Source organism: Amblyomma mixtum, chromosome 2, assembly GCF_055824585.1.
Source record: "Amblyomma mixtum isolate Tamu chromosome 2, ASM5582458v1, whole genome shotgun sequence".
NCBI classification, from domain to species: domain Eukaryota; kingdom Metazoa; phylum Arthropoda; class Arachnida; order Ixodida; family Ixodidae; genus Amblyomma; species Amblyomma mixtum.
This window is the reverse complement of record NC_143013.1, coordinates 18,257,920-18,272,989: the sequence shown is the minus strand read 5'-3', so window position 1 is coordinate 18,272,989 and position 15,070 is coordinate 18,257,920. Positions and strand designations below refer to the sequence as shown.

Below are 15,070 nucleotides of genomic sequence, written 5' to 3'. Positions count from 1 at the left end.
ATAGCCAAAGCAAGGCGGGAAATGCATCCGATAGCGGGATGATGAGAGCAAGAGAATGCAGCCGTTGGGGCTATGTAACGTCTTAATAGCCAGGGCTGTCGCGCCTTAAGAACTCATGAAGTGAAAAATTCGCGAATATGCCGTTGCAGCCCCCTAGCCGCTCTTTGTCTACGCCTGGGAACAAAGTTCGCGATGCCACACGATGTCCGCATATTCCACGAGCCATAGCGGCACGAACACAGTACTTCCCAAATTGTCGGCTCTCAACCACGTAGCGCTACTCTCTTGTAATTTTTTGCGGTGTTTATTTTTTTATTTCTTATTCGGGATTCCGATATTTTTGCGCATTGTCCCAAGGTACGAAAGCGAAAAGTGGCAGTGAAAGCCAAAAACTACTGATACTCTCTAAAAGGTTATAGATGAAAAGGGCAGAATACACCCAGCCGAAAAATACGATAAACCTGCTCCCACACTACAACATATCTTTTGTCGTCCTGTCGTTAAGACGAATTTTTCCGTACCATTGAGAAGCAACGTTGAAATTCGGGCTTGTTGGTTCATACTTCGAAGCAATAGCGCGCGCAAAAAGGACAAGGGACAAAAGATAAAGTGTGTGTCTACTCGTTCTTTTCTCCCTTGTCCTGTTTGCGCTATTGCTCCGAAGGAGAAGCTTTCTCTTATGACGACAGTATACTGTCTCTGTCGATAGGACAGGGGACTGCGCCATACTACACCGAATCCGGTTGTCACGACAAGATTTTCAGCCGTCAGGCCTCAAAACACTACCGGAAAATCTGTCGTGAGAATAAAACATTTTCTGCTGTGCTTATCGGTAAGAATCGTTAAACTCACTGTCACTAATGGTAGGCATAATTACTTCTGGTAGTAGGTCAATACAGCCATGGCTGCGCGCTCCCTGTTGATTTGCTGGGTTAGCATGCCTACCTTTGCAGCGAAAAACTCAGCAAATTAGTGCTATTGTAGTCTGACCGGCAGCATCAGCATATGAGGAGGCTATGGTATTTGCTGTTTAAACCGAAAAATCGTATAGGCACACGTTGAATAAAGTTTTCGAAAATCGCTATTAACCGAAAAAAGCCTGGATGCTTGGCAGCAAGGCGCAGCTAGCTGACTGATGAGCACGTGTAGCATTCACTCAAAGGTGAAAATAAATAGGTAGAGAAGCCAGCGGCGTGACGTGGTGGCGGAATTGTTTTGTAAGTTTGGTAGTTGTGCTATTTGGTGCATTGCTTCGCAAGCTTACACGCCTCAGCAGACTAGCAAGCATCACCTCCTTCCCACCTGCTGACTAAGCACCGTTTGGTCGCTATCATCTTCCTATTTGAGCAATTAGTCGGTTAAGTTGGTTTATCAACTCCATATAGTACAGCGCCGCTGAATCTTGTGTGGACGGAATGATTACGTATGACGCTCTGGCTGCCACGATTCGGCCGCAGTTCCATTGGAGCCAGCAACATCCAAACTAAGTTATGCCCCCGCTCTCTCGCTCAACGCAGCATGACAACCAAGCGGTGATGTGTTAATCTACCTCTTACATGTAAACTTCACTCATTTTTTTCATCATCATCATCAGCCTGACTACACCCACTGCAGGGCAAAGGCCTCTCCCATGTCTCTCCAATTAACTCTGTCCTTTGTCAGTTGCCGCCACTGTATCCCCGCAAACTTCTTAATCTCATCCGCCCACCTAACTTTCTGCCGTCCCCTGCTACGTTTGCTTTCTCTTGGAATCCACTCCGTTACCCTTAAGGACCAGCGGTTATTTTGCCTTCGCATTACATGCCCTGCCCAAGCCCATTTCTTCCTCTTGATTTCAACTAAGATGTCATTAACCCGCGTTTGTTCCCTCACCCACTCCGCCCTCTTCCGATCTCTTAACGTTACACCTATCATTTTCCTTTCCATAGCTCGCTGCGTTGTTCTTAACTTCAGCTGAACCCTCTTTGTTAGCCTCCACGTTTCTGCCCCATAGGTGAGTACCGGTAGGATACAGCTGTTGTATACTTTTCTCTTCAGGGATATTGGCAAGCTACCATTCATGATCTGAAAGAACCTGCCATATGCGCTCCACAACATTCTTATTCTTCTAGTTATTTCCCTCTCATGATCCGGATCTGCGGTCACTACCTGCCCTAAGTAGACATATTCTCTTACTACTTCCAGCACCTCGCTACCAATTGCGAACTGGTGTTGCCATGCTAGGCTGTTGGACATTACTTTGGTTTTCTGCATGTTAATTCTTAGCCCCACCGTTCTGCTCTGCCTGTCTTACTGATTGATCATGCTTTGCAGTTCTTGTCATGAGAGGCTTAGCAAGGCAATGTCATCAGCGAATCGCAAATTACTCAGGTATTCTCCATTAACTCTTATCCTCAACTGTTCCCATTCCACTCCTCGGAATACCTCCTGTAAGCAGGCAGTGAAGAGCATTGGCGAGATCGTGCCTCCCTGCCTGACACCTTTCCGTATTGGAATTTTATTGCTGACTTTTTATCTTCTCATTTAGTTTGCGTTGCACTGCCCTTCAGTATGACAGCTATTCCTCTTACATGCTCTGCTACAAGCATTTCCATATGAACAACAACTACTAGAGAATAACGCGTTCATGCTGAAGAAAGCCTAATATAGACTCTAAGTGCCTTTCCATCCCTTAGGACTCCAACACTAAATCGCAGAAAAAGTCACCAAATCATTAGAACATATCGATATTCTTCCACTAAAAAAAAACGAGAAATTCTGTTCTAAAACAAACATCGAAAAATTTCCACAAAATATTCAAAAATGAAAACCAAGGATTCCAAACCTCATTTATGACGCATAATCTCGAGAAACGAGCCTGGTATACTCACTACGCGGTTCATGAGGTAACAAAGACCGAAAGTTAACAAATGTCACTGAACATACTGTGCACTGCATTTCAGCGACGCAATATCGTACGATGTCAGAGTTTGTGTAATCTACGAAAGTCTGCCGTGGTCGTCCTAAACCGTCGTAATCAGGACGAGGTCTCTGTTTTGTTTCTGTCATTTGTATAAGCGGTCATATTTTTCTCTTACTTATCTGCTTCGGATCTCCAGCGCTATACTGTATTTCCTTGCGCACCAAGTTGCTCAGAGTGCAGTGAACTTTTGGCCTCAACTCTTGAAATGTTTTGCCCACACACATGCGCCTTCGTCGAACTGTTAGGGCATCTGTTGTATCAGCGTACGAAGTGATTTTATTGCGCCTGCGGGCACAGGTCTATGGCAGTCCGCATACAGCGTGGCCTGCAGAAAACGATGTGCGGCACTGCGTCAGTGCATCCCGCGACGAAGATAAGCAGTCTCCTGTATGTGCTGCAGGAAGAGGCTGGCAGCGAGTTCTACTGGCAGTCCGAGTACGCGGACTCCCCCGGATGGTGCCGCACAGACGGCAGCTCGCAAGTGGTGGCGGACGGGACGTCGCCCCACCAGCAAGATATGTATGGATTCATGGATGGGTGGGTGTTAGGAGCGTTCTCTTTAGGAATGGATGATGGGACTAACCACCATGCTCTGTATTTCTTTTCTTTACATTTCTCTATCCAATCTGTCAAACGTAGTGGTATTATGCATAAATTCATCGTTTTTTAGAAGCAATAGCTCTATTGACTTTTATGCTTCATCGGTTTTAATTCAAAACTTGTGTCCTTACGTTAATGCATTGATTTTAAGCCGTCAATGTGCATATCGGTTTTTGCTAACGTTTACCTCAGATTCAGTTTTACGTATTTTATTATCTCTAAACCCTACGACCATAGAGAGAAATTGCCAGTACCTGTGTCGACATCTGAGTTGGGCACTGCTGCATTCTATTAAAATATGGTAAATTGATTCTACGAACATGTTACGCACTACACCTCTCTCGCCTTCTTAGTTAAATTCTCTTTTATATCTTCACATCTCGCTGATCTTGCTAAATAAGTAGAGCGCCGCCTCTTCGATTGTAATGGAACCACGCCTTCCTGCATATCCTGTTCCGGTTTCCGTACTGTTGAGTTTTTACCCTACGTTTATAACCCTTTAACCTTCTGTCATGGTTTCCTGTATGCTTACCGGTCAGCTGTGTGCTCATTTTCGCCACTGTGAGTCAAAACTGTTTATGGACTCTGTTATCGTCCAGTTTTCTCAATAAGTCTTCGTAAAATAATTTATTCTGGCCAGCTGAACTCTCACTCTTCACACGAACAGAAATCAATTGCCGAGATTCGCCTGCAGCAGTAATAATAAGCACCTGTTTCTATTTTCTCACAGGGCCTGTAACAGCAATGACACTTCGACTGCTATGCAGCTCCAGTGCGCAATCATCAGTCAAGAAGTGCTGGGAGACATCGAAAGAGAGACGCAAGGAACCAGCCATAGGGTTCACACTCATCAGAATCAAGAGCAGGATCAAAAATATGACGGGGAGCGTAGGCTGCGGCTTGAGGAGGACCAGAGGGTGAAACCGGAGGAGGAGGAACGGTATAATCGATCCGGCAGCCCTGTCAGATTGCAGACGTCTATTGAAATGGTTACAGCAGAACACGCCTCGGCTCGACTTTCCGAGCCGCAGACCTCTTCTCTGTCCTCACACTTCCCAGCGGCCACGCATGACGTCAGTGACGCCCCCAGTTGCATTGTTAAACAGGGTTCGGAAAAGTCCGTAATTGCTCATATCGCCAGCCGAAGGATTAGTGCAGACGTCGAATGGAGTAAACATGCAACCAGCGACAAGCAGTCGGCACATCAGAAGCAGCAACAGGGTCCAAATGGACGTAAGAGGAAACGGAGGCGACAACACGACGAGGCAAACACAGGAAGATTGGAAGGCCAGCGGTGGGATCACCTTTTCGGCAGACCTGTGACGAATCAATCGGCCATTGATTTCACAAATGCCGATCTGTATGTCTCGCCGGATAGAGTTCACATGAACATAACGTCATCTGTACACCCTGAGGCGTCTTCGGTGGTTCGCGATGCCATTGAAGGCCCCAGTTGCATTGTTAACCAAGGGAAGCAACGGCCCGCAATTGCGCATATCCCCAGACAAAGGACTACTGCAGACGTCGAATGGAGTAAACATGCAACCAGCGACAAGCAGTCGGCACATCAGAAGCAGCAACAGGGTCCAAATGGACGTAAGAGGAAACGGAAGCGACAACACGACGAGGCAAACACAGGAAGATTGCAAGGCCAGCGGTGGGATCACCTTTTCGGCAGCCCTGTGGGAAATCAATGGGCCTTTGATTTCCCCATTGCTGGCCTGCACGCCTCGCCGGATCCAGTTGTCATGAAGGTACAGTCAACTGAATGCCCTAAGGCGTCTTCGGTCGTTCATTATGCCAGTGAAGGCCCCAAATGCATTGTTAACCAGGGGAAGCAACTGCCCGCAATTGCGCATATCCCCAGACAAAGGACTACTGCAGACATCGAATGGAGTAAGCATGAAACCATCGACAAGCAGGCGGCACATCAGAAGCAGCAACTGGATCCAAACGGATTAAAGAGGAAACGGAAGAAACGGAGGAGACAAAACGACGAGGCAAACACAGGAAGATTGGAAGGCCAGCGGTGGAATCCCCTTTTCGGCAGCCCTGTGGGGAATCAATGGGCCTTTGATTTCCCCATTGCTGGCCTGCACGCCTCGCCGGATCCAGTTGTCATGAAGGTACCGTCAACTGAATGCCCTAAGGCGTCTTCGGTCGTTCATTATGCCAGTGAAGGCCCCAAATGCATTGTTAACCAGGGGAAGCAACTGCCCGCAATTGCGCATATCCCCAGACAAAGGACTACTGCAGACATCGAATGGAGTAAGCATGAAACCATCGACAAGCAGGCGGCACATCAGAAGCAGCAACCGGGTCCAAACGGATTAAAGAGGAACCGGAGGAAACGGAAGAAACGGAGGAGACAAAACGACGAGGCAAACACAGGAAGATTGGAAGGCCAGCGGTGGAATCCCCTTTTCGGAAGCCCTGTGGGGAATCAATGGGGCTTTGAGTTCCCCATTGCTGGCCTGCACGCCTCGCCGGATCCAGTTGTCATGAAGGTACCGTCAACTGAATGCCCTAAGGCGTCTTCGGTCGTTCATTATGCCAGTGAAGGCCCCAAATGCATTGTTAACCAGGGGAAGCAACTGCCCGCAATTGCGCATATCCCCAGACAAAGGACTACTGCAGACATCGAATGGAGTAAGCATGAAACCATCGACAAGCAGGCGGCACATCAGAAGCAGCAACTGGGTCCAAACGGATTAAAGAGGAAACGGAAGAAACGGAGGAGACAAAACGACGAGGCAAACACAGGAAGATTGGAAGGCCAGCGGTGGAATCCCCTTTTCGGCAGCCCTGTGGGGAATCAATGGGCCTATGATTTCCCCATTGCTGGCCTGCACGCCTCGCCGGATCCAGTTGTCATGAAGGTACCGTCAACTGAATGCCCTAAGGCGTCTTCGGTCGTTCATTATGCCAGTGAAGGCCCCAAATGCATTGTTAACCAGGGGAAGCAACTGCCCGCAATTGCGCATATCCCCAGACAAAGGACTACTGCAGACATCGAATGGAGTAAGCATGAAACCATCGACAAGCAGGCGGCACATCAGAAGCAGCAACCGGGTCCAAACGGATTAAAGAGGAAACGGAGGAAACGGAAGAAACGGAGGAGACAAAACGACGAGGCAAACACAGGAAGATTGGAAGGCCAGCGGTGGAATCCCCTTTTCGGAAGCCCTGTGGGAAATCAATGGGGCTTTGATTTCCCCATTGCTGGCCTGCACGCCTCGCAGGATCCAGTTGTCATGAAGGTACCGTCAACTGAATGCCCTAAGGCGTCTTCGGTCGTTCATTATGCCAGTGAAGGCCCCAAATGCATTGTTAACCAGGGGAAGCAACTGCCCGCAATTGCGCATATCCCCAGACAAAGGACTGCTGCAGACATCGAATGGAGTAAGCATGAAACCATCGACAAGCAGGCGGCACATCAGAAGCAGCAACCGGGTCCAAACGGATTAAAGAGGAAACGGAAGAAACGGAGGAGACAACACGACGAGGCAAACACAGGAAGATTGGAAGGCCAGCGGTGGAATCCCCTTTTCGGCAGCCCTGTGGGGAATCAATGGGGCTTTGATTTCAGCAATGCCGATATGCATGCCTCGCCGGATCGAGTTCTCATGAATGTACCGTCATCTGTATCACCTGAGGAGCCTTCCATCGTTCACGATGACAGTGAAGGCCCTAGTTGCATCGTTCACCAGGAGACGCAACGGTCCGTAATTGCGCATATCGCCAGTCAAAGTACTATTGCAGACATCGAATGGAGTGAACCTGAAACCAGCGACAAGCAGTCGGCTCACCAGAAGGAGCAACATGGCCAAAATGGACGTGAGAGTAAAGGGACGCGACAACACGAGGAGACAAATACAGAGAGACTGGAAGACCTGCAGCTGGATAACCTTTCCAGCAGCCCCGTCAAGAATCAGAGGGTCATTGATTCGCTCAATGCCAATCTGCATGTCTCGCCGGTTCAAATTCTTGTGAAGATACCTTCCTCTCTATCCCCTGAGGCGTCTTCTGTCCTTCACGATGCCAATGAAGGCCCCAGTTCCATTGCTAACCAGGAGACGGAACGGTCCGTAATTGCGCCTATCTCCAGTCAAAGGACTACTGCAGACATCGAATGGAGTGAACCTGAAACCAGCGACAAGCAGAACCAGCAACATTGGCAAAATGGCCGTGAGAGTAAAAGGACGCGACAACACGAGGAGCCAAATACAGAGAGACTGGAAGACCCTCTGCTGGATCACATTTTCGGCAGCCCCGTCAAGAATCAGAGGACCATTGATTTGACCAATGACGATCTGCATAACTCGCAGGATCGTCTTCTCGTGAAGATACCTTCATCTGTATCCCCTGAGGCGTCCTCAGTCGTTCATGACGCCAGTGATATCCGCACTTGTGACGATGAACTGAAAAAGCAGCGAAACGATGCGGAATTTCCAGCGAATTTGTTGGAGGCAGGAGGCTTGCTCTTTGGTCTCGATAGCGCTCTAAAAAAACCCCTGCCACCCGCTTCACCCAGAACATCTTGGGAGGTTGCCGGTAGTGTTTTGAATGAAAACGACATGGAGTCCCCTTGCTGCAAAGAAGGCAACGAGTTTGAAAAGGAAGAAGATTATTCTGCTTTAAATATGGAAAATGAAAACGACAACGTGGACGAAAATGCTACACCAGGCTTGGAGGCGACAGCCAGTAACGTGGACAAGGCAGACCAGCGCCTACCCCTTCGTTTCATATGTTTCAACGCGCAAAGCTTGTGTAACAAACAGGAGCAGTTAAAGAAGTTATTACTCTCGTATGATCCGCACGTGGCAGTTATATCTGAAACATGGCTACATGCTAACATTCCTGACAGTGATATAGTGCCACCTGCATACACATGCTACCGGAAGGACCGCACCACGAAGGGTGGAGGAGTTGCGATACTTGTGAAAACTGAACTGTCTTCTTCCTTGCTTCCCGGCGTTTCAAATGATCATGAAAGTGTTTCGTGCAAGCTGAAGTTCTCAGGCGATGAGATAACTATCGTTGGAATCTATAGGCCTCCTGGGGCGGGAGTAGAATATCTGCAGGGATTACATGATTACCTGGAAAATTATCAAAATCAGAACCTGATAATTGCAGGAGACTTCAATCTTCGCAATATTGACTGGGGAACAACGAAGTATGAAGCACCGGGTACGAAAAGTTCCGAAGTACTTCTTGGTATGCAACTTGCCTATAACCTCACTCAGACTGTCCGTTGTCCTACACGCGTAACTAGATCAATCTCCTCTCTTTTAGATCTCATCTTCTGTTCCTCTTGTTTTGAAGATTGTACTACTGAAGTTCACGAGGGGATCTCTGATCATAAACTGCTCTACTTTACCTGCATGCTCCCACTGCTAACTGGACGCTCTTCGCCGAAATTAAAAATCGTAAAACTTTATGACGCGGCGGACAGTTCACGTATTGAGGGTTATCTTGAAGACGCCTTATCATCTTTCAGTGAGGACGACGTAAATGAGCTGTGGGCGAAGTTTAAATTCCACTGCGATTACTGCATGCACAACTTCATTCCAGAAAAACGAACGAAAGTATGCAAAAAGCAACCTTCGGAGGCTAGAGAGCTGAAGAGTAAAAGGCTACAACCAGTGTCTGCTGATGGTAACACTATAATCAACGAAAAAGAAATGGCAGATAGGTTCGACCTTCCATTCGAAAGCCAATTTTCAAAACCTGATTCGAGTTTTGATAACACACCCGTCAGTGATGGCTCAAACAGCATTAACATTTCTTTGGAACTCGTCATCGGATTACTCCTGCGACTAGATCCAAAAAAATTGTCTGGTCCTGATAATATGCCCGCAGCATTTCTAAAAAGGTATGCCCAAATTTTGGCTAAGTTTCTTGTCGTAATCTTTCGAAAATCTGTTGAGTCAGGCGTCGTGCCCCATGACTGGCGTGTTGCGCGCGTTGACCCTGTATTAAAGAAGAGGATTCCATTAGAAATGAATAATTACCGACCATTACCATGCCCATATATTCCATGCAAACTTCTAGAGGATATTATACTAACATATCTTAACAGCTTTTTAGAGAGGTATGCAGCAATTGGCAACAGGCAATTTGGCTTTCTGAAACATTTTTCCACGAATACGCTGCTAACAGACACCATTCATGAGCTAGCTGAAGCTCTCGATAATGGTGGACAGGTTGATATAATCTTTCTAGACTTTTCCAAAGCATTTGACAATATTTCCCACAGCAAATTAATAAGTGAAATGAAAAAAATAGGCGTCCCTCTTCAAATTCGCGACTGGGTGAAATCTTATTTAAATGATGGCCTTCCGCAGGGCTCCGTGTTGGGAGCGGTTCTATTTAATATCTACATGAATGACCTTGTAAGTGAACTAGGAAACAGCACGTCGGCTAGGTTACTCCCTGGTGACAGCATTATCTTCAAAAGTATTCATTCTAAATTGGATCAACGAATCTTAGAAGAAAACTTGAAACGACTAGCTGACTGGTGCAATAACTGGAAAATGGTCATCAATTTTGACAGAACTGCTTACTTGTGTGCTAGCAACAAAACAAATAAAATGAAATTTGAGTATACTATCAAGGACAATAGAATTAGACAAGTGGAAGAATATAGGTATTTGGGTGTTACCTTAACACCCAACCTCAAATGGTCAGCACATATTTCTAACATCTGCGCATCAGCGAGGAAAGAGCTTGGAATCTTGAGGCATAAATTGGGCAACGCATCGAGTGCGCGGAGGTTGCAAGCATATAAATCCATTATTAGACCATCCCTGGAATATGCCTCCATAATATGGGACCCGCACACTAAAGCCGACATAAATAAACTAGAAAAGATTCAAGAATTAGCCGCTAGATTCATATACGACCGGTATAAGCGAAAAGACTCGCCGTCCGAAATGTTACGACAGGCACGTCTTGAACCATTGGCTGAAAGAAGAAAGCTCGCACGACTGCGCTTTCTTCGTCTTTTGTACTTCAACAAAATAGGCACACAGCTTCAAGACTACCTCAAAAAAGACAGCTGCCGACCTCGGAATAAACACAGTCGTTACATAAAGCCACTTTTTGCCCGCAAGAACTTGTACAAATTTTCTTTCCTTCCGAAATCAATATCCGACTGGAATTCCTTACCTGAAGATTCGGCTCTCCTTTCTCCAGTTTTGTAAGTGCCTATATAATTGCCTTTTAGATTAAACATCATGATCCTTTGTAGCGCCTTATTGTACTTGCTTGTTTCTGACGCCATCCTGTGCTTGCTGCGTGTCCTTGCAAAGCGTGTACCTTAATCATCATCATCATTTTATTTTGTGAAACCAATACATCAAAACTTGATGGGACCCATAGCCAGCTCGGCTGGCTATGGGTGGCTATGGGCTATGGTATTTTCTTGTAGCATTGCCTATTTGTGCTCTTGTACCTTGTTGAGTGCTTTATTTAAGACTGAATTTTTGTTGCTCTTTCTACGGGACTACGCTTGTTAATAAATGTACCTTCTCGTGCTTGAACCGAATTCTGTTCTCATTATTTTGTAAACGAAGTGAAAAAAGAGCGCTGTAATGAAGCTATGTACGGGGCGCTGCTCAAGCGACAGCTGATGGGGATCCTCCCGAAAGTCGAACCCTATTTACATTTCATATAGGCCGTCTATTCGTGTGGCACTACACGGAGACTAATCGCATGCGTGGTGCTGCTTCAGAAGACTCGTGCGCAGGCGATCAGCGATGACGAAAAAGTGTCGCTAGCGCTTCGTTTTCAACATCTTCTTCACACTTTGCGCTGCGGACTGCGCCGCCGCTGACGACAACGACAACGAGGCACTAAGGAACGATTTTTACTGCGGGAGAAGATGAAGAAGAAGAAGAACAAGAGAAAGAAGAAGAAGAACGAGCTGCAAAACAAAATTCAACCTCGACTACCTTAAATGAGTCAGTGTTTCACAACTATCTTACTGTGCAAGGCACCCTGATGCGACTGCAACAAAGGACAACGACAATAACGAGCTTAGAGCAAACGCTCTGAAATCGCCGTGTTAAAGGGACAATAAAAAGGGGGAATACCAAGTCAGGCTAGATTTAAACAATAGCGTCACGTGAGAGAAAATGTGTGATTCTTACCGAAAACAAATCTCTTATAGGCCACAAAAATTGCGCGAGCGCTCACGGATTCGTACAGCTGCGCTTGGTGACGTGTATTTACGCGCTTTCTAGAGGAACGCTATTTCGCCGTCAGTGGACAATTACCGTCGAAATACGAAGACAGCAGCACGGCGATAGTATGAGTGAATATGAAGAGTGATAATCTGAAACAAAACAAAACAAACGACGAAGAGAAAGGCTGGACGCAAGCACGAGGGCTAAATTTTTCGACTCGCAGTCTGTGCACTCAAACAGCGTGTCAGCGTTGTATCCAAGTTCAGAACCACAAGCTATCAACGGCATTCAAGCTGTTGGGCTTGCTACACTAAGACGAATACACCTATATGGGACTAAAAGGGAGTGAACTGTCCTCTAGCGGGGATGGCGCTAGAGGAGAGGTTACTCCCTTCTTTACCCCTTTCTGTTTAAAGTGTAGGCGGCCGTTGAAGCAGTTTCGTTTTCGTTCCAGCCGTCGAATCGGCTACTTTGCGCAGGCCGCGGGCGTTCTGAAATTGCAAAATGCCTGTTTTTTTTTTGTTTTTTTTTAACAAGTGCTATCACAGACACGCGCACGCATTTCAAGTAGAGATCGAGTAAAGAGCGTTGCAAGAAAGTGTTCCTTCATATTTTCTGTGCAGTGGAAAGGTGAATGCGCATTCAGATATACTGAAAAAATATCTGCGCTGTACAACATACATGCACCGTCACCGATCATTTGAAGACAGAGAGAACGTTTAATGCAGAGAGGAAATCGCAGCTGGTTGGTTGGGCCCTCATTCCTGGAGCCCATTGGCTTTTGCCGCCGCTGTTGTCCGGTTCACCAGCGAAAGCTGTTCTTGCGAATGTAAGCTGAATAGCTTCGCCTCCGAGTCCTCAGTAGCTGGGTTATTGGTTCGTGCAGTACTTGTGTTATTCGGTTAGGTGGCCAACTTATGCCACATGGTATGGACATACCGATCATTTGAATCATTAAACAAATTCCCCAGAGCCGGCCATCATTCATGCAGTACGTGAGGCACCGGCAAGCAAGGCCATATATTATCGCCTTTCATTCGAGTGCTCAATCTCTATACGGCGAAGTTTAGTATGCAGATCCATTATACGGCTAAGTTGATATTAACGGTACAGGCACTTCCGTAAGAAGAACGTTCAACCAGCTTATGTGCGTTCGACAACAATATGTAGTGCATTCCTTGTCGACGACTACAGCCGGCAGGCGGCGGGCTACGTTTGGGCAGAGTGTATACTTCGTTTGTAATCTGTAGTACAGTTTGAAAACGAATTACGTGGTGCGTGAAGAGCATTATGACGTGAGCTTAGCAAAAAAAAAAAAACTCTCTGCAGGTTTGCCGGTTTTAGGACACATTCGGGCCGATGCTACACTCAGAATAGTACGAGTAAATCATCTGGTTGAATCTAGCATTTTGCAGCACGAGCACATAACATGCTCATAAGCAGGAAGTTTCTTGTGCCGTCCGCCAGTTGGCTATCCACAGCGAGAACCGGAAGAGCGCCTTGCAGACGAACGCCAGCGAGCCGCCAGCCGTCGAAACCAGAAGTGCGAAGGCCGGTGACGTCGGAGTGGTCACGTGAACAAATACTGAGTGTTTCGGCGCTCGGAGAAAATACAAAAAAAAGACCCTTCAGCTTAACCGCTCGCTTGTCTGGGCTCAAATTTCGCAAAGGGGTAGAATTTGGCGGTAAGTTTTGTTTTACACGAAGCAAGCTTGGATCTGGTGCCAGAATCAATGAGGTTTAATCGAAAGTCCGCATCCTATGCGGCAATGCCGGACCAAAAAAGGCAATTTTGCAACAGCTGTAAAACTACCACCATCACTCGCGCCCACGAAACGTTGGGAAGCGCTCTTCGTGACGCGCATTTCGTCCGTCTGCTTTTTGTCATTCTGCCGCCGATAAGAGCTGGCGCTGCTAGTTAACAGGTTTCGAAACCGTATTTTTTGTTCGACATCGCCTCATACAATCCGGGCTTTCGATCAATTCTCACTGATTCAGGCAGGTACCTGACCCAAACGTGGCACAGAACAAAACTTACGGCCAATTGCCGCCTCTGCGCGAAACTTGAGCGCGAATAAACCGGTGCTCTGGCAGAAACAATTTTTATGCGTTTTTGTCCGAGCCATGCAACACTATACCTACGCCGCCCATGCTCTCACGCTGTAAAAGGAACCCGAATTTCGCGTTATTTTTCCACGCGCTGTTCGCGCCCCTACAGGCCAAACAGCGATCACGTCTCACCAAAGCATCCAAGCACCGCAGAGAAGCCGACACCTCCGCACCATTTTGCACTCGACTGCTCCAGAAGTCCAATGGCCAATGGTTCACCTGCTATGCTCGTCCTTTTCGGGCTTTTTTTTTTTTTGCCCAAGTGGACAATTTGACTGAAACGTGTTTTTGTTTCTAGAGCACTCAGCTTTATGGCAATGTTTTTCTTGTAGTTGAAAATAGAGCGTTAGTGACTTGTGGAGTTCACAACAAATGGCACCGCCCGTTAACATGGCAATTATTCTGTTGATAATTTCTAGACATAGGTCTTGGTGCAACCACACCGCTACTAAGTGTCTCAATCCTTGAAAATGTATTTTTCACAAAATAAAGGGAGTCCAACACCTAAAAATTACCGGTTTGAGCTAGCACCGGCTCTAACTGCAAGGTAAATCAACGCCCCTGCATACAAAAGTGGAGGCTTTCTCGTATAATTTGGACATTTTGGAAAGCAAAATGGTGGACCTACGCGCAACTCTGTCCCCATGTGGTGTATATGTATGCGCCCTGTGCACTACCTATAGGAGCCTAGCAGTCACCTAGCAGTCGCTTTCGGAAGTGTACGCTCAGGGCAGCTTTTGTCGCAGTCCATTGGCCGCTTCGGCGATAGCCGACGTTTGTGAATCCTGGCTCGTGCATTGAAAATGGAGTAAGTACACTCTGTACACGAATACACCTATATGGGAGTAAATAGGGAGTAAACACACTCCCTTTCTTAAATAGTGCGCGCTAGAGGAAAAAAAGATGCCCAGGCTTAGCTTGGTTAAGCCAAGAATGCGTTGTATATTGCGCGGTCTTTTTGCGCGAGGTATTGCTTGGCGGCACTCGATTTTCTCAGCAGCTTTTCCTCCGTGACGTATGGATGGATGGAAGGGTGGAAGGGTGGGTGGATGGATGGATGGATGGATCGATGGATCGATGGATGGATGGATGGATGGATGGATGGATGGATGGATGGATGGATGGATGGATGGATGGATGGATGGATGGATGGATGGATGGATGGATGGATGGATGGATGGATGGATGGATGGATGGATGGATGGATCGA

General features: G+C 47.0%; 1 protein-coding gene across 1 annotated transcript in view; it reads left to right on the top strand.

The window, feature by feature from the left end:
* Positions 1-11,106, top strand: part of LOC149358576 (uncharacterized) — a 38,113-nt gene extending 27,007 nt beyond the window's left edge. Inside the window, exons 12-13 of the mRNA XM_089567566.1 lie at positions 3,363-3,499; positions 4,293-11,106. Coding sequence (XP_089423692.1) covers positions 3,363-3,499; positions 4,293-10,767 — 6,612 coding nt within the window. The 3' untranslated portion in view covers positions 10,768-11,106. The remainder of the gene's footprint in view (positions 1-3,362; positions 3,500-4,292) is intronic.
* The last annotated feature ends 3,964 nt before the right edge of the window (positions 11,107-15,070 follow it).